At 55.3% G+C, this 26,154-nt stretch overlaps 1 protein-coding gene across 4 annotated transcripts; it reads left to right on the plus strand.

Annotated features, from left to right (window-relative positions):
- Positions 1 to 8,886: 8,886 nt before the first annotated feature.
- Ccdc124 (coiled-coil domain containing 124) lies at positions 8,887 to 13,842 on the plus strand. Of its 4 annotated transcripts, none has more exons than XM_055618877.1 (5): positions 8,887 to 8,930; positions 11,878 to 12,047; positions 12,944 to 13,118; positions 13,199 to 13,313; positions 13,420 to 13,842. In XM_055618877.1, exons 2-5 carry the CDS (start codon positions 11,889 to 11,891, stop codon positions 13,622 to 13,624), a joined length of 654 nt encoding a protein of 217 aa, XP_055474852.1. In that variant the 5' UTR covers positions 8,887 to 8,930; positions 11,878 to 11,888; the 3' UTR covers positions 13,625 to 13,842. The 4 variants fall into 4 exon arrangements, with proteins under 4 accessions (XP_055474852.1, XP_055474854.1, XP_055474855.1 ...); XM_055618879.1 differs by having other exon boundaries at positions 8,916 to 8,930; positions 11,814 to 12,047; XM_055618880.1 differs by lacking the exon at positions 8,887 to 8,930 and adding an exon at positions 9,640 to 11,351.
- The last annotated feature ends 12,312 nt before the right edge of the window (positions 13,843 to 26,154 follow it).

A 26,154-nucleotide genomic window follows, 5' to 3' on the forward strand; every position in this document is an offset into this window, starting at 1 on the left:
CCCAAGCCAGTGATGGGTGCAAAGTGCTGCCTGCTTCTTCATTGGGTTAACGTCTTCTTGGTTTCTTCCAACATGGGTGGTGAACCTGAGGCTTCGGAACTTTTAACAAACCTCAAGAACAATCCCATCATTTCTTCTGCAACAAAAATAAAAGGACAAGGTGTAAGAAGGTCTAGTGTTGATGGCTGGCAGCTTATGTCTCCTGGCAAAGAAAGACCTTCAGACCATGAAATAACGCCAAGACCTTTTGACTTTTTCAGGCTGGGCGGACTCTCAACCAGCTCATCTATGGCACCTTGCCCACTTTCCTCATCAGCCACGTGGCCAGCTAGCCTCCCGGGATGCAGGCATGTCTGTCTCTCTCTGTCTCCTGGCAAAAAGCCTTCCTCCTTCTCCTTCCTCCTGTTTCTCTCAGGAAATCCCACCTTCCACCTCTCTTTCTCTTTCTCTCTTCCTCTTTCTCTGCCCAGTCAGCTAATTGGCCAGTCAGATTTTTATTGACAGCTGCTACATCCATAGAACACACAAGATATTCCTCTACATTCTGCCTTTTAGTCCAATAAAAAATAAAAGGCTGTGTGTGTGTGTGTGTGTGTGTGTGTGTGTGTGTGTGTGATAAACTACCTTCAGTAAGAACAATTATGAAGCAATCAGGAAAACTGTATATAAAAGTTACATTGACTTACCTGTATTTGCCAACCGTGAAGAAAGCAACATCTATCCTATCTTGGTGAGTCTAAAGTCCTGAACTCTATCAACCTAAAAATACCTATCTAGACAAAAAAAAAAAAAAAAAAAAAAAAACAACTTAACTCCTAAACAACTAAGCTTAATTGTACAACTATAACTATTCAGTCTTCAACCCCATCAGAGACTTGGAAAGTAACAAAATTAAAATTATCACCTGAATAAGCAGGAAGTAGAGGCAAGTGGCTTCCAAGATAAATAAAAATACAAAGGACAGGTTGCTGCCTGGACAGTCACCCAATAGCTCTCTACCATGTTGGCCCAGCATGTCTGACAGACTTAATTATGAAGCAAGAAGAATGAAGGAATTGCTGTCCAGGCAGTTGACAGCTGCTACATCCGTACAGCACACCACACAGACTCATGGTTAGTTCTAAACTGTTCAAGAGAGAAGAAACGAACTCCACTGCAGTGGAGACCACTCGTGTGACTCATCTGCCACCTAATTTTGCCTTTTCACACTGCGGGCGGTAAGTCCATGGGTTTACCAACCTCTGGAGGGACTTCATTTTTGTGCCTGTAAATTTTATTTGTTATTATTATTGGTTTTTCAAGACAGGGTTTCTTTGTGTGGCCCTGGCTGTCCTGGAACTCACTCTGTAGATGAGGTTGGCCTTGAACTCAGAGATCTGCTAGCCACTGCCTCCCCAGTACTGGAATTAAAGGTGTGCACCACCACCGTCTTGCTTATTTTGAATTATAAAGGGCTTTTTAAATTTTCTTTTTAATTATGTATATGAGTGTGTGTCTGTGCAAGTCTTCCCAGAGACCACAGAAAATGTCAGATCACCGGAAGCTGGAGTTATGGGTGATTACTGGTATGGGAAAGCAAATCCTCATTCCCAGGAAGAGCAGCAAGCAAACTTAACCTTTGAGTCATCTTTTCAAGAGAATCTTTGAAGTGTTTTGAACAAGTTCTCATGAAGCTAAAATGTATTATATCTTGAAGTGCTGGGTAGGTTACACCATTATTTGTTGTGAAAATCTAGGAGTGGAAAGGACTGAGAGAGGGGAACCAGGTTGTGTGAAGAGGGCAAACAATACCACACAGCATACACAACACTGTACAAAAGTATGAGATTGTCAATGAACTCACTCAGAAATTTGAAAATTAAAAAAAACAAAAAACAACTCTATAGTTTCAGAAGCTGCTTTATTCAATCAGGGACAGCCTGGGAGGCAGCTCACACAACACCATGAACGCATGAGAATCTGCCCAAAGGACAAGAATCCTGAGATGCTCTGGAGAGATGGCTTGGGACCTGAGAGCACAGAGGATCCAGGTTCTGTTCCCAGCACTCACACCGAGTGCCTCACCGCTCCAGGGAGCCCAATGCCACTTCTGACATCTCCGGGGACCAGGCACACACACATGCACACAATCTAAAATAACGAATGTTATATTTTTAAAAAGAAAAAAGTCAAAGATGCACAAGATTTATATTTACTGAGCTGGACAAGGTGGTAAATGCCTTTAATTCCAGCACTTGGGAGGCAGAGGCAGGAGGCCCTCTGACAGTTCAAGGCCAGCCTGGTCTACATACTGAGTTCCAGGACAGCCAGGGCTACATAGTGAGATGCTGTCTTGAACAAACATGGGGTTCGGGAGGAAGAAGGAAGGAAGAGTGTGGGGCTGGTTTTCAGTTTCCCCCTGGAGTTGTGCCTGTCACAGGAGCAGACCCCACAGGACAGCTGCTGGCTCATGTTTGATGTGGGCAAAGAGTTGCAGATTGTCCCCATATCAGTGCACACAGCCCGTGTGCAGCAGATTGTGGCTGGAGAGGAGGAGAGGGGTCAACCCCAGAAAGCAAACAGGCCTTGGCCTCTCTGCTTTGTGTTCCCAGGGGCCTCGTCACATGCTGGGCTTCATGCCCGCCCAGCCCACCTCCCATCAGGCTCCGGGCAGTTGCTGGCTGGTGAGTCACAGCCAGGGCATTGAGGGGAGAGGGCTCAGGCAGGGCTGCAGCCGCACAGGCCCCAGGGGCAGGTGAGAATCTGGATCCACTGTGGATCCCAAGGAGGGACCAGCCTGCGGTGGGGCCAAGAACCAGCAGGGATTCCCAGGCTCTGGGAGGAAATGGACACACAAGATCCTCTGAGACAGGTGACCGAGCAGGCGCAGAAGTCCCCTCAGGGAGAGGCGCCGTTGACTTGAAAAGTCCAGGCCAGGACAGGGCAGGAGCCGAGTGCCTACAACAGTTTGGCAGTGGAATATTCTGGGGCTTAATAGAGGTGGGAAACTAAGGACAGAGAGTCTGTAGACTGGAGTCTCATTTTACATGAAATTTGATCAAATAAACCAGACACAGGGCTGAAGAGATGGCTCAGTGGCTAAGAGCCCTGGATGTTTTTTCAGGGGACCCGGGATTAACTCCCAAGCACCCAGTAGCTCACAACTGTCCATAACTCCAGTTGAGGGGCCCCAATGCCCTCTTTCCATCTCTGTGGGCACTGAATGCACGTGGGGCACAGACAGACAACCAGGCAGAGCAGTCACACACACAGAATTTAAAAAAGAAAACACACCAGGCATGTCACTGTCATCTCAGCACTGGGACACAGAGACAAGAGGCTGCATGGAACTCACTGGCCACCCAGGCCAGTGAGAGCAGACAGAGAGCAGGGAAGGCATCCAGCACTATCCTCAGGGTTGCATACGTGCACACAGAATGAATGAACAAATCACTGTGAGACACAAAAGAACACCAACAAAAATAAATCACAATGTGCAAGTGGAGGCAGGAGGATTGCTGCAAGTTCCAGGCCAGCATGGGCTGCAGTGAGAGACCCTGCCTCTCAACAAATGAAGAAAAACCCAAATCACAGTAACTCACATTGTCAGGTGTGCTTTACCTGAAATTCCAACAGGGAGAAAGAAAGGAAGAAAGGAAGAAAGGAAGAAAGGAAGAAAGGAAGAAAGGAAGAAAGAAAGAAAGAAAGGAAGGAAGGAAGGAAGGAAGGAAGGAAGGAAGGAAGGAAGGAAGGAAGAAAGGAAGAAAGGACTGGGAGGTTCCTCTGGTATAGTGATTGTGGCTTGGTGACCAAGCCACAAGGAGTCTCTGTGTGACCAGAGACTTGGATTTGGGATTCAGCTAAAAGCTGAACTGACACCATTCTCCCCTGACACATTAGCTTTGTTTTTCTTCTATATCCACTGCTTGAGACAGAACTAAGCATACAGTATGCACCCCCAGCCCCTCACTGGGGCATTCTCGGCAGGGGCTCCACCCTGAGCTCACTCCCACCTCCCTCAGTGCCTCTGGGCCCCACTGAGTGTGTGTCAAAGATAACCCAGTTTGCTCTGGCTGTGGATGGCTGAGCTTGCTGACTGAGGTGGCGTGACCTCAGAAGTATTTCATGTGCAGAAGATTAAGGCCTGATTCTGAGCAGACGAATTTCGCAAACAAGTGTGTGAAAAATGTACCTTTTGGGAGGAGCATATAGAAAGTTCGTCAAGGTGTTTCCTAAGGTGCTGTATCAGAGGAGAAGACAGCTTAAAATGAGGACATGGAACGCTTTCTACTCCTAGCTTTTGAGGTGCTGGTCCCTGACTGATTTTGAGCTGGGAACAAGCCCCATCCTGCCAGCCACCATGTTGGTGACTGAAGCATCAGGGTGTGAGGACAACCTAATCTTCACAGAGAAATCTACTTCATAGAAAGTACTAGTGCCTGGGGCAGCAGCTCAGTTGATAGAGTGCCAGTAGCTCAGTGCATGGGTGCTGATAGCTCAGGTGGTAGGCTGCTTGCCCAGCTTCTAGGAAGCACTGGGTCCATCTCCAACATCATTGGGGTATGCTAGGCACTGTTCTCAACACTCGGGAGGCTGAGGCAGGAATCCCTTAGTTTGAGGCCAGTCTGTTGGACACAGAGAGATCTGCCTTCAACATCAACAAGAGCAGGTCAGCCTGGCTACTTGAGTTTCTGTCTCCAAACAAAAGGCAAATTTATCATTGTACCAAACCAATGTCATATGTGAACTTTACCATTTAGATAAAATGAATAGGTTTAATAACAAACACAGGCAATGAATTATCAGGAACAAACGTTTGCATTTCTCTTAAGGTACCTAAGGTGCTGTGTCTCAAGAGGTGAGCCTTCCTGCCTGTCACTTGAGGAAACAGACAGCACTTTTCAAGGTTCTTTTCTTTCCCCCTTTCCTTTCCTTTGTTTTAATCAAAGTCTCTCTCTATACCTCTGACTGGCCTAGAACTCACACAGAGATCCTCCTGTCTTTGCTTGCTTGCTTCCTTCCTTCTTTTTTCTTTCTTTTGTTCTTTTTTTTTTTTTTTTTTTTTTTTTTTTATGACTCAGGGTCTCCTCTTGCCCACACTGGCCTCAAAGTCAAGGCTATTTGAAATTTCTGGTCCTCCTTCCTTAGACTCCTGTGTCCTGGGGTAAGAGGTAGGTATCAAAATGTCCAAAATGTCAAGCACTCTAACAACTGAGCTACAAGCACTTTACCCCCTGAGCTACAAGCATTCTACCAACTTAGTCCCAGAACCCACTTTTTTTTTTTTTTAAGATATATTTATTATGGATGCAGTGTTCTGCCTGCATGTACAGCAGATCTCATCTTGCCATGTGGTTGTTGGGAATTGAGCTCAGGACCTGTGGAAGAGCAGCCAGTGCTTTAACCTCTGAGCCATCTCTCCAGCCCTGAACTCGCTTTTTTTGATATATGTCTTACTATAGCCCAGGTTGGTCTCAGCTTGATAATTCTCCTCCCTCAGCCTTCCCAGTGCTACCAAATATTACCACACCAGCTACTATTCAGCTAATTTTCTCTGTGACTCTCTTATGATGTATCCATGGCAACAGAAGTAGTGTGAGATGGCCTGGGTCCGGCAGGAGGGCTGTCCTCTGGGTCTCTGACATCACTGCTTACCTTGGTGGTACACAAACTAACGTACCTGTTGATAGTTGAGTCTGTCCTTCATAACTGCCACCACATGGATTGGGGCAGCTCAGGTTGTTGCCAGGACATGGAAGCAGAGCCGATTCCCACTGAGCCATCTTCCCTCTCACAGCAACAGACACCTCGAACTACACTTCATTTCTCTCTTTGTTTTTAAGATTAATTTCCTTATGTAGTGTTCTGTCAGCATGTACACCTGCACACCAGAAGAGGACACCAGATCTCATTATAGACGGTTGGGAGCCACCTCCCAACCACCATGCGGTTGCTGGGAATTGAACTCAGGACCTCTCAGGACCTCTGGAAGAGCAGTCAATGCTCTCAACCTCTGAGCCATCTTCCCAACCTACCTTCTTTCTTCTTTATTTCTTTTTCTTTTCTTTTTTTGTTTGTTTGCATGTTTTTGTGTTTTGAGCAAGGTTTGTCTGAGTAGTCCTGGCTGTCCTGGAACTCACAGAAAGCTTCCTGCCTCTGCCTTCCAAGTGCTGGGATTTAGAGTGTGAGCCCAGTCTGTTTTCTTTCATAAAGGGGTGTGCTCGCCATCCCAGTCCCTGGGACAGAGGCTACAGGGTCATCCAGGGCTACATGGCGAGTTCTAGTCCAACCTGAGCCCCATTATACAAACAAACAAACAAAGCCAGGTGTGGGGGTACACCTGGTGGGCCAGTGGCAGGTGGATCCTCTGAGTTCTGGGCCAGCTGAGGCTACACAGATCCTCTCAGTAAAATAAAATAGAATAGCATAGAACAGAAGTTAGGCCAGAGTCTCTGAGGAGGGTACAGGCCAGTCCCCGGGTCCCCATACCTGAATCAGGATGGGGTATGAATCATGGGAACCTGAGGTGGGAGAGGAACCCTTCATCCAGGGAACTGGTTAAAGTATCCCAACAGTGTCCCATGCTCAAGGCACTGTCCTCCCTGGCTAGAAACCTGCAATATTTTTACTTTTTCTTTTGTTGTTGTTTTTTGTTTGTTTTGTTTTTTTTTTGAGATAGGATTTCTTGGCTGACCTATACTCCCTTTGTAGATCAGTTTGGCCTCGAACTCACAAGAGAACCACCTTCCTCTGCCTCCCCAAGTGCTGGGATTAAAGATGTGCACCACCGTCCTAGACTGGAAAACTGCAATTTTCTCAGTATCTCCCATTTCTAAGGAGGGTGGCCCAAGCACAGCCTTTGTCATAGCCCATCAGAAGAGTGAAGACAACTCAGATGTCCTCCAGCCTGCACATAGGCTGAGGCGATACACACACGCCACATGCAAATACCTGTACACTCACACACGCATACACTAATGCACCAGACACAGGTGCGCACGCATGCGCGCACACTCACACACCGCAAGTAAAATGGAACTTTAAAAACTTTAATGTCTTTTATTGAAGCGCGGCTCTGGCCCGCAAATCCTCGCCTGAGCCCCGGGTAGGCCTCGGTCTGGTCGCGCTCGTCCACACTCGGTCACATCGGCTCCTCATGAAGCGCTCTTCCACGTAGACGCGGAACAACCGGTTTTTACCTGGGTCAAATTCCGTGAGAGAACCGGAGTCCTCGGGTTCGGGAGCCAGCGGGGAGCTGTGGCCCGCTCCGCAGTGGGTGTGGGAAGGGCCGGCCCGGCCCCGGCTGTCCTGGGGCCTCCCCTCTTTCCGGCAGCCAAACAGCACCGCAGTGCCCGCAGGTCCCCTGTCCCGACATCGCAGGCTTAGGGGAGCAGAATCCGGCGGGATCGGCCCTGGCGATTTTGGGAAGGAGGCTGAAGAGCGGGCGGGAGGCCAGGGGGCTGGCGCGTGGAGGCGGTGCGGGAGACCTGCAGGCAATGGGAGCCGAGGCAGGCCCTGCGGCCTCAGGTCCCTGCAGCCGCGGCTGCCAAAGGCGCCCTTGGCGGAATGACCTAGCCCGCTGGGAGGGAAGCCATGCTTCCCTCGCTGGGCTCTGACTCTACCATCCTGACACCAGAGCCCTCAGGGATGACTCGAAGCGGCAGTACAGGCGAGGGAGATGCACGGCACCGAAGTAGGACAGACTAAGGTGATTTTTTCTGTGTGTTTTCTCTGTGTGGCCTTGGCTGTCCTGGACTCGCTTTGTACATCAGGCTGGTCTCGTACTCACAGAGATCCGCCTGCCTCCGCCTCCTTGAGTGCTGGGATTACAGGCGTGTGCCATCTTGTCTGGCTAAGGTAAATGTAACTGCTAATGAAGCAACAGGAGGATGGACCGACTAGGTGGAGGGACTAGTAAAGAAAAGCAGAGCTGGTAACCGTGATGGCCCACCTCGGCAGTAAGGGAGGACACCCCGGAGCTGCGACTTAGCAACTCATTTCTCTTCATTTATTTTGAGACAGTGTCACTTTAGCCTAGGCTTGCAGTCCTGCTCCTGACCGCCACCGTGCAGGGAGGAATGATGCCATGCCCAGCTCTGCCGGCTGCATTTTAGTCTAATTCAATGTCTACACCTACCGGGCGTGGTGGCACGCGCCTGTAATCCCAGCATTCTGGGAGGCAGAAGCAGGAGGAGGATGTTTGTGAGTTTGAAGCCAGCCTGGTCTACAAAGTGAGTCCAGGACAGCCAAGGCTACACAGGGAAACCCTGTCTCAAAAAAAAAAAAAAACCAACAAAGAGAGAGAGAGAGAGAGAGAGAGAGAAGGAAGGAAGGAAGAGAGGAGAGGAGGGAGGAAGGGAGGGAGGGAGAGGGGAAGAAAGAAAGAAAGGAAGGAAGGAAGGAAGGAAGGAAGGAAGGAAGGAAGGAAGAAAAAAAAGACAAAAAAAACAGACAACTTCTACTACTTCTGATCCTCAGTTTCCCGACCTGGACAGGACAAAGAAGGCTATTCTGTTTTTTGCCCTACGCTGGGGGTGCCATTGTCATCGCAGAGCCCAGGAGCAGCCAGGCACGCACGCCGCATGGGCCACAGACGCCCCCTGGTGGCCAGACAGCGCAGTCCACAGGCTGATTTGAGGCCGGCGCCGCCATCTTTTCTTCGGGCAGCAGCCAGCTTGGTAAGGTCACTACTTAAAGTCTTTGTCCTCCGTTTTTGTTCATCAGTGCCTAAAATGCGCACATGGCATGATATTTTAAGAAATATTTTTATTAAGAAAAGGAAGACGTGCTGACAACACTGGCTGAGTGTTTTGGCTGAGAGAAAAACCAGTTGGTACAGCCTCTACCAGGATGGCGGCACCCCAGAGCGTCATGACGGCGCGCCACCTACAGGTGAGTGCGCAGGCGCGGGACGTCATCGACAGACGACCGGGCCGGTGCCGGGGGAAGAGGTAGGAGCGGCCGCGGCACGGGCGGAGCCGGGCTGCGGGGCACGCCGTGCGGGCGCGGCTCGGCACCGCAGTCCCGCCGGCGGAGGGCGGAACCGGAGACGGGGTGCCTGGCGGTGGGAGCCCCCGGCGCGCAGGCGCAGCAGCGCGCGGGGAGCTGAGCCCGCTTCCGGGCCGAGGTCGAGCCAGGAGGGCTTCCAGGAGGAGGAGGAGGTGGTGGTGGTGTTTTTCGCAACTTTCCTCCTGCCGCGCAGCCTGGCCGTCTCGGGGCACCTCTGGAAGAGGATTTTTGGAGCCCTCGGCTCATTTTGTAGCCTAGGCTGCCTGGACCTCGGTGTGGTCCTCCTGCTTCGGCTTTGCAAAGTGCTGGTAGAATAGAGGCGTGCGCCCGCGGTGCCCAACCTAGGAACGTCTTTCCGGGTGGTTGTCGTTCGTAGGTCGGGAAGCCGAGGTGCTGGTGCGGACTTGATGAGGTGTCTGGCGAGGGCCCTTTACCAGTGCACGCACCTCCTTGATGCTCCCAGCCGTCTGGCGATCACGATTTGTTAAGTGAATGCAGTAGTTCATTTGTTGAATAAATACAGGCAGGAGGATTGTGGGTCCTGACCAGCCTAGCGAGAAACGGGCTTTGTCTGGAGAAAAATAGCCCCAAATGCCCCTCCACCTCTCCCCCCCACCCCCCCACCAAACACACACCCCAAGACACGCTTGGAAGAGAACTTTCCGGTCTGGGGAAGGCAGCGGCTACAGCCGGTTCGTGCCGGGACCACGCCTGAGCTGCTTCGCTTCTTGAGTCAGGCTCTCACTGTGTAGCCTAGACTGGCCTAGAACTCAGGGGTGTCCGCCTGTCTGCTGGGACTGTGCCCAGGCTGTCCTGAAGGTTCAATAGGCGTTCACTGGGTTAGAAGAGGAGCATGAAGCTGGCACCCCGGATGCACACCTGTCATCCCTGCGCTGCTGAGGCAGGAGAATGGAAAGTTCCAGACCAGGTGTGAAGGTCCTGAGGCCCCGGGCTGATGGGAGGGTTTGAAGGCTCAAACGGAGGCAGGTGTGGCTGCCATGGGATTAGGAGACTTGGGTCATGGACAATAGGGGAATTAAGTCGGGTGCCTCAGTTTCCCCAAGTGGCCTCACTTCTGCGGGTGCTCCTGGGAGCCCTGGGGAGCTTTGCTGCTGACCCAGTAAGGAGCTTGGGATTCAAGGATGGTTTGGGGTCCAGCTGGGATGGCTTGTGCTGGAGCTCTGGCGCCTGCCCCATGACACTGTGCCCCTGTGAGGAAACTGAGGCACACAGGAGTGCCTTGGCCACAGGGACAGAGCAAGTGCTGGGACCCAAGCAGCCCTGGTCCACACTGCTCTGCCCCTGACTGATGGTCCGTCTGAGGCAGTGAGGTAGGACAGCACTACGAACCGGTCACAGCCTTCCATCTCAACATGAACTGTTGATATACAACTGGCCTTGTGTCTATATCCCATCCCCCCGCCCAGCCAGGGCTCCAGGTGGGTGGTGCCCTTCATGCTGCTAGGAATGGAATGGCTTCAACAAGGCAGCCAGCTCTCAGGTCCCTGCCCACATGGCGCCCACACTCAGCTGCTGAATGGGGCTTTGAAAGCCACATAAGTGCATCCTCAGCCCTGCCACTTTTCTGTCACCCACCCTCTGAAGCCTCATGGACCCCTGTCTACTGGGAACCTCTCTCAGTAGGAAACGTGACTGCAGATGCACGGGTTTTCTGGGAGGGCCAGAGAGGGGTCTTACACAGAGAGAGGACCTGATGGGGGTGATATCCTGGTGGTCCCGGGCCACTTGGGACTGTCACCCTTACTTGGGGTCACTAAGCTGGAGATGCTGGGAAGGCAGTGGGGAAGTGGTCTAGCGTGCTGCAGGCCTTGGGCAGGTGCGTTTTATGTGGGGGTATTTTTGGTGTTCTTGCTTTCTGATATGGTCTCATTGTGTAGCTAAGACGGCCTGAAACTGGCAGCCCCCATACCTCATCCTCCTAAGGGTTTGGAGCTCAGGCTCACCCCACCACACCTGACAGGAAGAGGGTTGCTCCCGAAATCCCTGAAGCATGGCCCCTCCCTCACCTCACTGTGGGGTGGGCCAGACCACCCCACAGTTAAGGTTCTGGGGCCTTACAGATGAGTCGGTCCCTGAGGTGCCTGTGTGTGTGAGGCTCATAGGCACAGCTTCTGAGCCAGGGTGCAGGACCTCAGCAGTCTAAAACAGGACACCCAGATGGCTGGCGGCGGGAGCCATGCAGGGTTCCTCTACACTGTGACTCGTAACAGACAAATAAGGACATCAGTGGATGCTCCGTATGGCATGCGCTGCTGTGGAGTATTATCCAGCACAGAAAAGACTGAGGCTTTAACACAACACTCACTGCTGAGTGACAGCAGCTGGACACGGAAGGCCCCATGGTGAATAACCTGTTAACTGAAAATGCCTCCAGGGACAAAGCCAGGGGAAGTCAGTTGGGCTGGGGCAGGGGACAGGAGTGATGGCTGATAGCAATGGCGTTTTCTGGACTAGGCAGTGGTAGTCTCTGTATAACACTGTAATCGTAGCTCTAAAAAATTATTACAAAGGGATCAGAAGAGACTTAACAGTAGAGCCCCTGCCTAAAAAATCCCAATGAGGCGCTGGGGCCGTGGCTCAGGGGTGGGGCCCCTGCCTAGAATCTCCCAGTGAGGGCTGGGGGCGTGGCTCTAGTTTTGTGGGTAGGGTTCCGTATTCTAATGTGAGAGGAGACGCTGACTGCTGGGACTGTTTCCCTTTCTATCCCAGTGGCTGCCCAGGGTCAGACAGGATTGTGTTGTCAGGCCAACCTGGGCTACATAGACCCTATCTTTAAAAAATGGCTTCTGTATGTGTTCTGTAAGTTGTAGAGAGGGCTGGGCCCTGGCCACAGTGCAGCCCCTCCCTGGCCTGGTTTCCTCCCTGCAGCCTGCTGAGGGATGCCCAAGAAGTTCCAGGGCGAGAACAGCAAGTCGGCAGCTGCCCGAGCACGGAGGGCTGAAGCCAAGGCAGCGGCTGATGCCAAGAAACAGAAGGAGCTGGAAGATGCTTACTGGAAGGATGAGGACAAACACGTGATGCGGAAGGAACAGCGCAAGGTGGGTGGGGCAGTGTCCTGGGGCTCCAGGTAGCCACGGAGGGCTGCGTGTGCAGTGGCCAGCTGAAGTGGCTCTGTGTTTGTCCCTAGCCTTAGTTGTGTTCTTTGACTCCTGGGCCTACTGGGATCCTGGAGTGGTTTGGGGCTGGTGCTGACAGATCATCCCACTAGATGGCGACACATACACTCACACCACACCACACCACACCACAGTCCCCTTGGTGGGCCTTCCCCTGCTGGCTGCTGAGATGCCTGATGCCAGCCCTCTTTGCCTAAAGGGTTTGTGGCTTTTCTGTGACCCAGGCTGACCAGCTGAGCCTCCTGCTGCAGCTTCCCTCAGCTCATGGTACTTCAGGGTTACCATGCTCGGAATGTGTGTGTGTCACTCCATACCGATGACCACTTGGTCCTAGGCTCTTGGAACTTTCCAGAAATTGTCCTTTTGGGAACGGGCTCAGCTGGCACAAGACCCTGCCCAGGCCCTCTGCCCTCCCTCGGGACGTAAGGGGCCCTGAAAGACTAGGAGTGGAATGTTCAGAGCCTGAGGAGCAGTCTCGGGAGAGCAGGCTGCGGGGCCTGTGGCGGGACAGGGCTGGGGCAGAGGGGCCTCTAGAAGATGCTGTTTTGGACTAATGGAGAAGCTGAGGCTGACTGTCGTACCTGCCCTCAGATACCTTTTGACTTTTGAATGCAGACAAGCCTTTCTGCCCCTTTCTGTGCGTTTGGGGCGGCGGATGCGGAGTGCCATTGTGAAAACTTTAGCTGCCCGGGTCTTTACGCACTAGGGTGCCCTGAGAGGTCGGGAAGGAGGGCGCAGTGCCCTCTTGAGTCCCACCCTGGGGCCTCAGACAGTATGTGACTGCAGATCCGCCCATGGTGACCCTGTTGCTGCTGCAGGAGGAGAAGGAGAAGCGACGCCTGGAGCAGCTGGAGCGCAAGAAGGAGACGCAGCGCCTGCTGGAGGAGGAGGACTCACGACTCAAGGGCGGCAAGGCCCCGCGTGTGGCACCTGCCAAGGTCACCCGCGCGCAGATTGAGGACTCCCTGCGCCGAGAGCAGCGCCCGGAGCCAGGTGCGCACGGGCCCGGGACGGTGGACCCCCGAGGACTTCGCCCACCGCCGGGCGCTTACATCCCGCCCCTCTCCCCGCAGTCGAGAAGGCCAAGAGCCACTTGGAGCTGCCGCTGGAGGAGAACCTGAACCGGCGCCTGCAGGAGGAGGGCAGCGTGGAGGCGCGCACTGTAGAAGACGCCATAGCAGTGCTCAGGTGGGCGGGGCCCCGAGTGGGAGGGTTGTGGGGTGGACGGGGCCCTGAGGAGTGCAGCGCTTTGGGGGCGGAGCACAGGCCTGGGTCCTGACTTCAAGGCCTGTAGTGTGGCAGAGGACGCGGACCGGCACCCGGAGCGCCGCATGCGTGCGGCCTTCACTGCATTCGAAGAGGTGCAGCTGCCACGGTTGAAGCAGGAGAACCCCAACATGCGGCTGTCGCAGCTGAAGCAGCTGCTGAAGAAGGAGTGGTTGCGCTCCCCAGACAACCCCATGAACCAGCGGGTTCTGCCATTCAACGCACCCAAATGACAGAACCGGCCGGAGTCCAGCTTATCTGAGTCAGCTCATCCCCCTCCAGCCAGGCCTGCCCAGGGGATCCATAGAGATCCGGGCGTGGGGCCCTCCCGGCTGCGCCATAGCTTACCCTCAACAACCCTGAGGGTCCCCGCTCTGAGCGACATCCCAGCCCCTGTGTGCCCCGTGGAGCCCGGCTGAGCACCCGCCCAATAAAGGCTGTGGCGAGGGTGCCTGCGGTCTGTGTCTGTGGGGAGCACGGGAAAAGGGAGAGGATCTGTGGTGATCATGTCGAATCTACTGGCCCAGACTTGCCGGCCACCCTGGACAACAGTGCAAGGGGGGTGGGTGGCTGAGGCTTCTGGTCACAGAGCAGCAGGGAAGCTGCCGTCTGTCCTCACCCTGAGCCTGTTCTCACGATAGGTTTCTCCCAGGTGGCACACGGAGCATGAGTGTGCTGGGCTGGCTGGGGTTGGCTGGTGAAAGCCCTTGGCCGAGAAGGGGAAGAGTATAGGATTTGAGCTCAGAACTGCTTTCTCTAGCCGCGTCAATCCGGAAGAGCCTGAGGGAGCTGGATGAGAGTCCTGTAAGCCGTGGCCAGTGCAGACAGCACGCCCTGGCCCTACGGTCACAGGATATTAAGATGGCCGGTCATAGGGAGGAATTTATCAGGTCCGACAACAGACACCCAACATACAGAGTTGTCACTTGCCGCTTGGACCCTTCTCAGCTCCTATTTTTTTCTTGGATTCTGCCTAGAGAGCAACTATGTCACCCTCAAGACCTGTGTTCTCCCAGGTTCTTGTACCAAGAAGGGTGCCGCTGTTCCCCGCTCCCAAGACCAGGGCTAGGATGAAGGGGGTTTGGTTAAGTGTAAGTCTCATAAGTTCTGTAGCTGATCAAGAGAGAACAATTGATGCCAAGGCCTCGGGTAAAGTGGACACACAGTGCTGCCAGGATGTGGCTGCGGCAGTGAATATGGCAAGATGGGTGAGATACATAACTGAGTGACAGCACTTGGCCAATATGTGTGGGCTCTGGCCTCCAGGCCCACAGCTGGAGAGCAGAACAATCCTGGGGGGTGACAGCTGCCATCCCAGCCCTCAGGAGTTCAAGGTCACTCTGCTCTGTGGCGACTTTGTGGCCTAGTGGAGAGAAAGGCTTCCAAACAACCTGAACAAAGCCTGCGATGCACTAGGAAGCATCCCCTAGAACTAACTAGAGGGTTCCTGACATTCCCGGAGACCTGGGAGCTTTAGTGAGGGGATGGGAGTGCCATGCACAGCTTGGGGTCCCCCCATTACAGTGACGGTGCAGCTGGGACAAGGGAAGGGCACTGTGCCTGCAGCGCCAGGTGCCGCCGCGAAAACGGGTCCCATAAAAGGAGCTGCTGGGCACGGGGCACTCCTTTTTATGAATGAGTGCTCTGTCTGCATGTACACCTGCAGGCCAGAAGAGGGCACAGGATCTCATAGATGGTTGGGAGCCACCAGTGTGGTTACTGGGAATTGAACTCAGGACCTCTGGAAGAGCCGACAATCGGTTTACATGCTGAGCTCTCCAGCCCAATGCACGCCTTTAATCCCAGCATTTGGGCAGCAGAGGCAGGTAGATCTCTGTGAGTTTGAGACCAGCCTGGTCTACAAAGTGAGTCCAGGACAGCCAGGGTTACACAAGAAGAAAAAACAAAAGGTGTTTGCATCCTGCCTGGGCATCTGCCAAGATCATCGGCAGGCTATCCTGGTCCATGTTCTCGGGAGGCTTGACAGGAGTTCAAGGCCAACCTGGGCTACAAAGACCTCAAAAAAAAAAACAAAAAAAAAAAAAAAAGGAAGGAAAGAAAAGAATTCAGGGAGTTGGAGAGTTGCCTCAGTAGGCCTGAGCACTTCACAGCTCCAACTCCAGGACCAGGGGCTCCAGTGACCTCTTTGATCTCTCCGAAGGCCCGAGATACACACGTGGTGCACGCACATACATACTTACAGACGTATGTGCGTCCAGACAAAACACTCTACACATAGATGTTGAAAACTAAAAATTTTAGTTTGATACAATCTGATGTAGCCAAAGTTACAACTGATTCTGCTCCCTTCTGCCGGGGCCGGGACGCCCCTCCACACCCGCTTCCAGGAATTACTGGTTTTCTTGAGTCTAAGGACACGGAACTGTTGGCGCCATAGAGGGCGTCACTAAGAAGGGCACACACACCCTGAAGAAGGTGTCCCAGGGCCCTCCCATGGCGGGTTCAGGACCGTCCTGCTAGCAGGAGGAGGCAGCCAGCAGAGGGGCAGGGCCGCACTGCAGAGTGGGGAGCCACTCTCCGTCCCTGCAGAGTGAGGACACGAAGGACAAGAGCAGTCAGCCCAGCATTGTGGACTCTAAGGCAGGAGCATTGCTGTAAGTGCAAAAGCCAGACTGACCACATACAAAGACACTGTGTCAAAATAAAAACGACCCAGACAGGCGCGGAACGACCGGGCGACAGCCTTTGTTCTGCAGAAAAGCCCGGTCTCCCGGAACCCGGGCGGCGCCTGCGCATTAGCACCGGGGAAATCCCTGGCTCGGGGAGAAGGTGGCGAAAGGGGAGTTCCGCGCGGTTGCCAAGGAGACCAGGCGGTCCTAGCAGTCACGCTCAGCGCATGCGCGGAGCGCTTTGCTTCCGCTCACCCTCGCACCTGGGCTTTCCCTGCGTGTGCTAGTGTGTGTGCTTGGGGCGGGGGGGGGGGGCACACATGCTCCGCGCATGCGCTAGCCGCTGCCCCTCCCAGGGGACTAGGGGAATCCTCCACCGCCCCAGCGCCCACGCGGTCCGGGGAAACCGGCTCGAACCAGAGTGGAGCTCCGGGGGACGGCGGGGGCGGGCTGCCGACGGGGTCTTCCCCGCGTTTGCGCCCTCGCGGTTGCCATGGCAACCGTGCGGGGGCTGCCGACTGAGGGCGACGGGGAAGCCGGGCAAATGTGCGCATGCGCCGCCGGGCCGGGGTTCCTCTCGGAGCTGGGACGCCGCGGAGGCTACGGGGACAAAGGGACCCGCGCGCTGGAACACAGCCGGGACGTTCCCACGCAGTGGCCACACCTGTCGTCCCAGCACTTAGTGGGCGCAGGAGAATTAGGAGTTTCAGGCCAACGTGGGTTCCGTGAGCCCTTGTCTAAAAATTAAAAATAGATCGCATGGCACAGAGCCTGCAGCCATAATTTGCCTCCTCATCTCCCCACCCCGAACTCTCCCCCGAGTCTCCCCACTACCCATACTCTCCCCTCCCCCTTGAGCCTTCTCATACTCAACCATCTCCACAAATTCCTCCCCCAGCCTCTCCGCATACCTCCTCCACTTTCCCAGGTCCTCGGCCTCTCCCCGTCCCTGGGCCTCGAACTCCAGCCCAGAGTACGTGAATGTGCAAAGGCATGGCGCCCCCACCGAGCTCCGTGCCCCTCAACTCGATGCCTGGCCCGGGGCTGCTCTCTTTGTGTCCCCTGGGGTCCTGGCTGCGACCCTCTGTGGGCGCAAGGTATTGCGCAGAGGGGCAGTGTCCTGTCGTGGGCCGCAGGGACCCTCGTTAGGGTGCACTTGCCTTTCCTCGGGCCTTTGTCCTCAGCACAAAGCTTCCACCCCTCCGCCTTTGTGGGAAGAGTGTGATAGACGATGCAATGGGAAGAGTGATCCGCAAGGAAGGTCTGGTCCGAGCTGACAGCCTGAACACAAGCTGTCTTCCGTCTTTGGGACCTCGGGCCTCACAGCGGCGGGGCAGCCCCACTGTGTTACTGAAGTTTCGGGGACGCCCTGCAGAAGGCAAGGAGGACTTTTGTGTTGCTTACAAAGGCCCTTACCAGGTGTTTCTGCATGCCCTGCATCCCTAGCACCTTTATTTGCGGCAGAGTCGCCCCAGATGCAGCTTCCTCCGGTTCCCCCTTAAGTGGCCTTTGGCTCCTCTTTCCCCTGGGGGAGGAGGATGGGAGTATAAGAACGGAAGTCCTGGGGGACCTAAAACCAGAGCGAGGTGGCCAGCAGGGGTGCCGGTAGCGGACAGTCACCTTCAGGCTGTGGAAGGGGGGGGGGGTGCTGAGCGGGCAAAAGGGTGCAAATGCTGGCCCCGAAGCTGGACCGGTTCAATGGAACGCTGGGGTTGGCCAGGGTCACCCAGGGGTCTGGGGAAGACAATAGGGCTCTCTCTCCTCGCTTGCTAAGAGAAGGAGAGGCAGTCGTGCGTGCGGGACAGGAATGTGACCGGTCGCCAGGCCATCAAGGTGTTTCACGAGGCAAGAATTGTAGGCGGTCCGCGAACTGCGCCTCGGGGACTCCACTCGGGGCGATGTGAGGATCAGGGTTTTCCACAAAGCTGTGAGTCCTTTGTCCCCACCGCCTCCGGACTCTCCATAGGGACGCAGCGCGTTGGGAGGTGCCTGGTGGCGCCACGCATCTGCCGCTCTCCCTCGAGCTCGTCCTGCAGACCCCGAAGTCCCCTTTCTGTCTTGTCTTTCCCCGCCCGCCCGCGGCTCCGCGCTGGAAGGGGAAGCCGCGCGCGTCCCCGCACATCCCAGCCCCATCCGTCCGAGGAATCCCCGGCCTCGGGAGCGCGGCGCCGCGCACGACTAGCTGCGGGGCTAGGGGACTGGCGAGGTGGGGGGAGCGGCTATTTTTAGAACATTTGGAAGAAAAAGGAAGGAAAAAAATAAAACAATAACAACAACGAAAAATGATGGAGGTTCTTAGAGGCTTCTGGGCTCCCAGGAGGAAATCCCCCTGCCTCAGACCATGGCAGACGGTGGGTGGGTGCTCAGGGTGGGGCTAGGAGGGAGGGGCTGCGAGGGTGGCTGGGTGGGGGGCGACACGGAAAGAACAAAGCAGGATAACGCCAGTGGCCCAGATCTCAGTTTTGGAGCGCCACCCCCCGAGGTGGGCTGGGGAAACTGAGGTTTGGTCTGGCCGAGATCCCCAGAAAGGTCTCTGCCTCTCCCCAGTCCCGGGCTCCGTTTGCCAACCGCCTTAGCACTCCAGACCCCAGGAGGCTCGTTGTTCTGGCTGGGTGGTTTGACCTTCACGCTGCGGCCACCCCGACATCCGCCGTTAGGGGCGCAGGGGGGACCCCGACTGCGTGGGCGGCGCCTGGCAGCCAGACGCGGGGACAGAGAAGTTTTCTCCGCCTGCCTCTCTGGTCACTTAGACCACCCCCTCACACACACACACACACACACACACACACACACACACACACACACACTCCTAACTGGGACCTTCCAGCCTGGGCCACGTCACCAGCTGCAGGAGCCTCTGGGCTTAGCTCCCCTCGACCCTCCCCTGCCCGTGGCTCAGCTTCTGCTAGAACGCAGTCCCGAGGGGCAAGCGACCGCTGCTGCGCCTGACTGGAGTGAGGAGCCGGGATTTCCCGTCCCTGCCGCAGCCTCAGTTTCCCCATCTACAAACTGCTTGCGTAAAGCCAGCGGCCACCGAGGGCCGCCCCATCCCTTGGAGCGTCTCCGGGCTCAGCTCGGCGGGAGCGCGCTGGGAGCCGCGGAGGGTCCCCCGACCCTCCCCAGCGGGCCGCGGGCGGGGGGCCGCGCTGCGGCGGCGCGCGCACCTCAGTTCCCACGCCCTTGCCGGATGCTGGTTCACTTGGTTTCGCTCTCGGGCCGGGACGAAAGGGCTCCCCAGCTGCGACCGGAGACTGCCGGTGAGTGTACGGACAGGAGGGGGAGAGCGGGATGACAGGGCAATGAGGTGGGGCTGTCTCCGTGCCGGGCTTCCCCAAGTCTACCGCTGCTTGGGAGACCTGCGGGAACCACGGGGTGGCCCTTCATTTTCCTCAGACAAACGGAGCTGTCCCAGAACGAACCCCGCGTCCCTGGGAGAAAGGGGCTCCGCTCCAGGTGAGGCTGGTGACCTGGGGACTGTCACCCAGGGTGGCATTCCTCCTCACGACCCTCCAGGGCCTCGTCCTCGGGCTTTGGGGTATTGGTCAGCACGTTTAGCGGGGATTCCCCCTCCCCAGTGGCAGCGGATAGGAGCCTCAGAGCTGACCTCCCAGACCTTCAGGCTTCCCCTCTCTGTGGCTTTCTCTGTGGCCACCCCCTGTGTTGGGTACCTGGGAGGTCCAGAGAGGGGAGTACTCATCCAAGGTCACATAAGAAGGCAGGGGCCAGAGCACTCAGTCCCGAACCCAGCTTTTCGGGGGTGGGGTCCTATCTGTGCTTTTCGATTCATCCTGAAACGTGGAGTGTGACAGCCCTCAAACCCGAAGCCCAGGAACTAGAGGGATTGACCTAGGGTCCCCAGGACTCACTTCAGGACCACGGCAGAGCCAAGCCCAGTCCCCAGATCTTGTCTCTCACCAAGGCTGCCCAAGGGGCAGGTGTCTGGTGGAGGCGAGCAGAGTGACCTTGGCAGCCCTGCCCTCCATAGCCACTGATGGCCAAGAAACTGAAACCAGAGCCCACACACACCACACACACACACACCACACACACACACACACACACACACACACACACACACACTGCCCCTTGCCCAGGTCCTGGGAAAGCAGTGTCAGGTTCAAGTTCACAGCAGCAGGAGCAGAGGAGCAGCAGTGAGCAGGACTGAGGTGTGGGTGGCCTGGGTAGCTTGAGGGGCATTATCAAATGAAGTACTTCATTGTATTTTGGGAGAAAGTGTCCCTCCACAGCGCTGGCTGGCTTTGAATCCAGGTCGGCCTTCCTCTGCCTCCCAAGCACTGGGACTGAAAGCCGGGGCCACCTTGTCCAACTTGTTTGGTTGGTTTGATTTGTTTGTTTGTTTGTTTCATTGGCTTTTAAAAGACAATCTCTTGCTGAGAAGCTCAGGCTGCTCTGTACCCTGAGATCCTCCTGCCTCAAATGCTGGGCTCAGTCGCTAAAGCCACTAACCTTAAAGAACACTGCAGTCCATAGACCTTCACTGGGTGGCCGTTAATCCCAGCACCAGGGAGGCAGAGATAGGGGCTGCTCAGTGAGCTCGAGGCCAGCCTGGTCTAGAGAGGCATTCCAGGACAGCCAGGGCTACAAAGACCCTGTCTCAGAAACCAAAAGCAAAGCAAAGTCTGCTGCTCTCCATGTCTGATCCTTACAGGTGCCTGGAAGGAAAAAGCCACAGCAGAGCTGTCCCTGCGAGGGCAACTTTGAGGGACTAAAGAACGTGGGCCTCAGGCTGGTCTCCAGAGCCCCTTGCAGCCCAGGGTGAGTACCCTAGCCCTGCTCACCTCTGGGTTGATGACTGCCAGGCTTGGGTTTGGGGCTTTCTTCCCAGGACTTGCGAGGTGGAGTCAGGAGGATTTGGGGGGGGGGGTGCAGCCTGGGCTACAGAGCAATACTTTGTCTCAAAAAACAGCAATGAAACAGTGAAACAGCAGGCCCCTGCTGTGGCTCAGAAGTCTAGGGACAACAGCTTCGGTCTGTGGTTCAGAAGGACAGGGCAGTGTCTCAGGTGAGGGAGGGCAGGGTGGCAGCTCAGCCGAACCCTGTACAAGCCTGAGGACCTGAGTGGAGATCCGCAGCTCACACAGGAAGAGAAGGGTGTGGCCATGACTGTAACCTCAATGTTGTACAGAGTGGAGGCAGGGGGATGGCAGGGCTGGACGACTGCCAGCCCAGCTCCAGGCTCCGTGATAGGCCCTATCTCAAGAGAATAAATCCGGAGATTAATAAATCTGGAGAGCCGGCTCAGAGGTTAAGAGCGCTGGCTGTTCTTCCAGAGGGCCTGAGTTTAGTTCCCAGCAACCACACGGTGGCTCACAGCCATCTATGAGATCTAGTGCCCTCTTCCGGTGTGCAGGTGCGCATGCAGGCAGAACACAGAATAAATCCAAGAGTAATCCACAGACACTTGACGCCCTCTGGTCTGCTCAGGGTCACCACAGACAGACACACACACACACAGACACAGACACACACCAGATGATGAATAAATGAACAATAAATAAATGAAGCCAGGATGCCAGGCTGTCCTGCTGGCCTCAAGTCCCTGGTGGACAGAGAATGCTCAGCCAGCACCGACCCGTGGTGAGTTTGAGACCAGGGTGACTTGAAACCCTGTCGCTATAGGCGAAACACACGTGGAGACTTAGATTTAATTAAAAATTTTAATAAAGATTTTGATTTTTTTGAGACAGGGTTTCTCTGTGTAATCCTGGCTGTCCTGGAACTCACTTTGTAGACCAGGCTGGTTGGCCTTGAACTCAGAGATCCACCTGCCCCTGCCTCTGCCTCCCGAGTGCTGGGATTAAAGGCGTGGACCACCACCATGCCCTAAATTTTTATTTTGTAAAAAGTGGTGTCTGTGAGGGCGTCAGTGTGTGGCTGCATTTGAGTGTGGGCGGTGAGCCTCATGATGTGGGTGCTGGGGCCCGGGCCTCCGCCACAGCAGCGGCTACTCTTACCTAGCCACCCTGCCAGCCCTACCTGTAAGAACACGGAGGAAGCGTTTCCTTTGTTACGTGCATGAGTGCTTGTGTGCATGTCTGTACACCGTGTGCACCGCTGACCGTGGAAGCCAGAAGCGGGGGTTGGATCACCTGGAAATCAAGTTGCAGCTGCAACTTTCCTCTCAACTAAGTATTTTGAAATTGCTGGGGGCTACCGCACACCTGGTAGAGGATTTGCTCACACCAAACCCTGGCTTCCACCTCCAGCACTGCAAAAACTCAGCATGTGGAATACGGAACCAGGAAGAGCTAAAGTTCAAGGATATCTTTGGCCACATCGTGATTTTGAGTGTAACCTGGGCTACATGAGACCCTGCCTTGAAACAAGAAAAGAAGAAAAAAAATTTTAAAGGGGAAAACAAAATATCAAAAATTTAAAACTTTTAACAACAAGAGCAAAAAACTCCTGAAGCTTAAGGGAAAAGGCCTGGGCAATAGTCACAGTGTAGTAAGAACAGCACCCATGGCTGGACACAGTGCCCCGTGCTGCCCTCTCAGCAGGGGTGGAGGGCCTGTTCACAGAGATCACATGGTGAAGGCTGACAAAGAGAGGCACTGCTGGCTGAAGGTGAATGGCTTAGGTCTCCAGGAGCCTGATGGTGACACCTTGTTTCTTACTGGGAGGCTAACTTCCTGTAGATCCAGGACTGGGGCTGTGTCTCTCCTACTTGAGGTCTGTCTTTTTGGGGGCCTCTGTTACCCCTGAGAATATAAGCTCTGCATACAGGATGGGTGAGTCCAAGACCTCTGAACCCCAGGTAGCCCAGAGCTAGTCCCCAAGATGTGCACCCCAACTTGTCCCATGACTTCCTTCTCTCCTCCTGCCCCAGGGCCTTTGCACACACAGCTGTGACCAACTCCCTCTTGAGTTTTCTGTTTGTTGTTCACTTTGAGACAGGGCTGTAGCCCAGGCTAGCTTGCTATATATGTAGGAAAGGCTGGTCATGCCTTCTGGTCCTCTGGTCTGCACCTCTCAAGTACGGGGATGACACATGCCACCATGCCTAGCTGATGTCAGAGTTTGAGCAGTGGCTTCCTGGGAGCAGTGAAGAGAAGAGGAGAGTGTGTGACCAGGCCACCCCTGCTTCAGCCCCATTCTCTGGGTGCCTCCAGCCCCAAAAGGATTCCCCAGGGTCCAGCAGTCACTGCCCAGGGCTGGTAGCTCAGCCCTCAGGCCTTCTGTCCAGCAATCTCCAGAAGACAGGTTTGCAAGGCTGTTTCCAGGAGTCCAGTGGCATCTTAGGTGCAGCTGTGGCTCCTCCACTCCCTTCCTGTCCCCATGTCCCCCTGAGCCTGGCCTAGGATGAAGGTGCAGCCAGCCAGTTTGCATTTGAGTCTGTTCATTCCCTGCTACCAGCATCATAGGTCCCCAGAGCTGAGGTTCCTGCAGGCCTCAGGCCCATCCCAGCTGGTTGCTAGGATACCTCCTTGAGGGGCTTCTTCAAGGCAAGGTGGCCCCGAGGAGGGAAAGGGGTGTATCTCCGAGGCAGAAGTGGTTGTGGAGGCTGTAAATTCCTTTGTTGGACTGATTGTGGCCATGGGCACCAAGGGGGTATATGGTGAGACAGAGACCCCTGAGGAAGTCTTCTCTAGGGCAGTGAGCAGCCCAATCTGGGTGACAAGCAGGGGTGTGTCCATCATCCCTGGGAGCTGTGGAAGAGGGGTGTGTCAGGTGGCTCAGTGCTTAAAGCTTAGCTGGTAGAGGGCTTCCCTGGCAAGGACCCAAGAGGTAGAGACGGGAGGAACAGTTCAAGGTCATTCTCAGCTACATAGTGAGTTCTAGCCTGGACTGTCACTGTGTTGGGGGCTCAGCTGGGGCTCAGTACTGTCGTCAGGTCCCAGGCCACTTCCCCTGCTCTGAGCTGCACAGAGACAGCAGGCCCGGAAGGAACCAGATAGGACCTGGGGGGGCTACACCTGGGAGGACCCAGGGCTGCACACACATCTGGACAGTCGCCCCAACTTTTCAGTGATGGTATGACTTTGGGGAAAGGGGGGAAGAATAGGGCCCCCAGATGTCTTAGGAGATACCTGTCACTCCAGCACCCCCAGGGAGAAGGCTGAGGCAGGAGGATTTCAGTGAATAAATTGGAGATCAGCCTTGGCTACAGAGTGGGACCCTGTAAAAAAAACAAAAACAAAAACAAACAAACAAACAGAAATACAAGACCATAAAAACTTTGTATGAGTTGGGAAGAGTGGCCCAAGCCTGTCCCAATGCTTGGGAGGTGGAAAGAGAAGGAACAGGAGTTCAAGGTCATCCTCCGTCACAACCCAGTTCAAGGGCTACCTAGTAAGTTCTAGGGCCACCTGCGCTTTACAGTGAGTTTGAGCCCAACCTAGCTACATGAGACCCTGATTCAAAATAAAAACTTGCATGAGCGAGCCCTGTAGGGCTGCCTGCGTGAAGGGGGGGGCAGCACGTGTTGGGGGGCTCCCCAGCCCTGATGACTCCACCTCCCTGGAGCTCTTCCTGCCCGCAAGGCAGCTGCGGTTCAGGACTGAGGGATTCCTGTGGTGAGTTTGTCTGTCCCCAGAGATGAGGTCCTCAGCTGCAGGACTCTGCAACAGCTGGCCGCGCGTGCACAACCGTCCATCTATCTCGCAGGCTCCCATCCTTGCAGAGCACCCAGGAAGGAGCTTTAAGTTTGGGCGGGGCCTGCGGGGGTCATAGGGGCGGGGCCTAGCGCGGCCAGCCAATCCGAGACGTCGCTCCTCCGGGGCGGTGCTGCCCCCCTCCCTGACCGGCCGCGGCGGGGACGCGCTGGCACGCGGGTCCCAGGTCCCCGCCGTCGCCCGCAGGTACTGGCGTGAGGAAGCGGGAGGCCGGTAATTGCGAGTTCCTGGGCCATACGGCTGGGGATGGTGTCGTCACAGGGTCAGGGTCAGGGACACAGAAGAGTGGGTGCGCGACTGCCCCGGTGAGGGCAGGTTGCGAGTGGGAGACGCTTGAGTTCTCAAAGTCCGAGCACCAGGGTGGATGTAGCACAGCCGGTGACATGAGTGCGCGCTCGCCGGCCACCCTGAGCCGGGGTCACGGTACTCAGAGATAGCGCCTGGGCGGCCAGTCCGGCCCGGCAAGCTCCCTGGCGGCCGCTGGGGAATGGGCAAGCAGAGCCAGTCACCTTAAGGAGCCAGTGAGTTTGTTGAGAAGTCCCGGGCCTTCCTCCGCCTCATCTGCCCTCTGGCTGCTGGCATGACCACCGTACAGGGTCTAGTGTCCTGTGAGGTTCATGGGCTGTTCTCACTGTGGTCCTGTGAAGGGGTGTGGGCAGGCGAGTCCCTCCTGGAGACTCGCACCAAGGGGACACCTATTGATCCTGTTTTATTTTATTTTATTATTTTATTTTGAGGCAGGGTCTCATGTAGCCCAGTTGGCCTCAAACTCTGTAGTACAGGCTGGTCTTGAAATTCACTATGTCCTGCCTCAGCCTCCCCACTCACTTAATGATAGGTCTGTATTACCACACCTGGCACGGTGACTCACAGCTGTCATCCCAGCACGTGGTATGTGACATAAGCTCAAGGCCAACAAGGGCTATAGATTGAGAACCTGCCTCTAAAATAAATATATAAAATCACAGAGGACCAGAGAAAGTGGGCTGAGCTGGTATCCCAGGCCAGGTGAAGAGAGGCATTGGTTAGTTGCCAGCCGGTGTCCCCGGCTCACAGGCCCTTAGGGTCAGGGCCAGGCTGGTTCCCTCTCACAGCTGTGGGGCAGCCTGTGCCACTTCCTGGGGGCATTCATTAGTCCCTGCTCTAACACAGTGCCGGCTGAAAATGAAGCCGACTGCCAACCTCTGTCAGCTTTATAAGACGGGAACAGGACTTCCCTTTGTGCCTGGACCACAGACAATCCTTTTAACTGGAGATGAGTCTAGGACTGGCCCCTGAGGTGGCTTCCCTGTGCCAGTGCAGCTTGCCTAGGAGGACACTGTCTCAGGGGAGCGAACATGGAAGCTCCCGGGCTGTGCTTAGCACGTGTGTTGGGGAGCTGAGTCACAGCTCAAAATTGCCTCTTCATCCATGCAGCGTGGTGCATGGTGTGCAGCGGGCCCTGCGGACACACAGATCATCTCAGCACCTTCCACTACAGCAGTTTGAGGGGAAGGG

This window comes from Psammomys obesus, unplaced genomic scaffold (genome assembly GCF_907164565.1).
Source record: "Psammomys obesus unplaced genomic scaffold, mPsaObe1.curated_primary_1811, whole genome shotgun sequence".
NCBI lineage: Eukaryota > Metazoa > Chordata > Mammalia > Rodentia > Muridae > Psammomys > Psammomys obesus.

Coding starts and splice junctions, on each gene's coding strand:
- Ccdc124 (XM_055618877.1), top strand. CDS start 11,889: ATGCCCAAGAAGTTCCAGGGCGAGAACAGCAAGTCGGCAGCTGCCCGA. Junction 13,119..13,198: donor AGAGCAGCGCCCGGAGCCAG/GTGCGCACGGGC, acceptor CTCTCCCCGCAG/TCGAGAAGGCCAAGAGCCAC. Junction 13,314..13,419: donor GACGCCATAGCAGTGCTCAG/GTGGGCGGGGCC, acceptor CAAGGCCTGTAG/TGTGGCAGAGGACGCGGACC.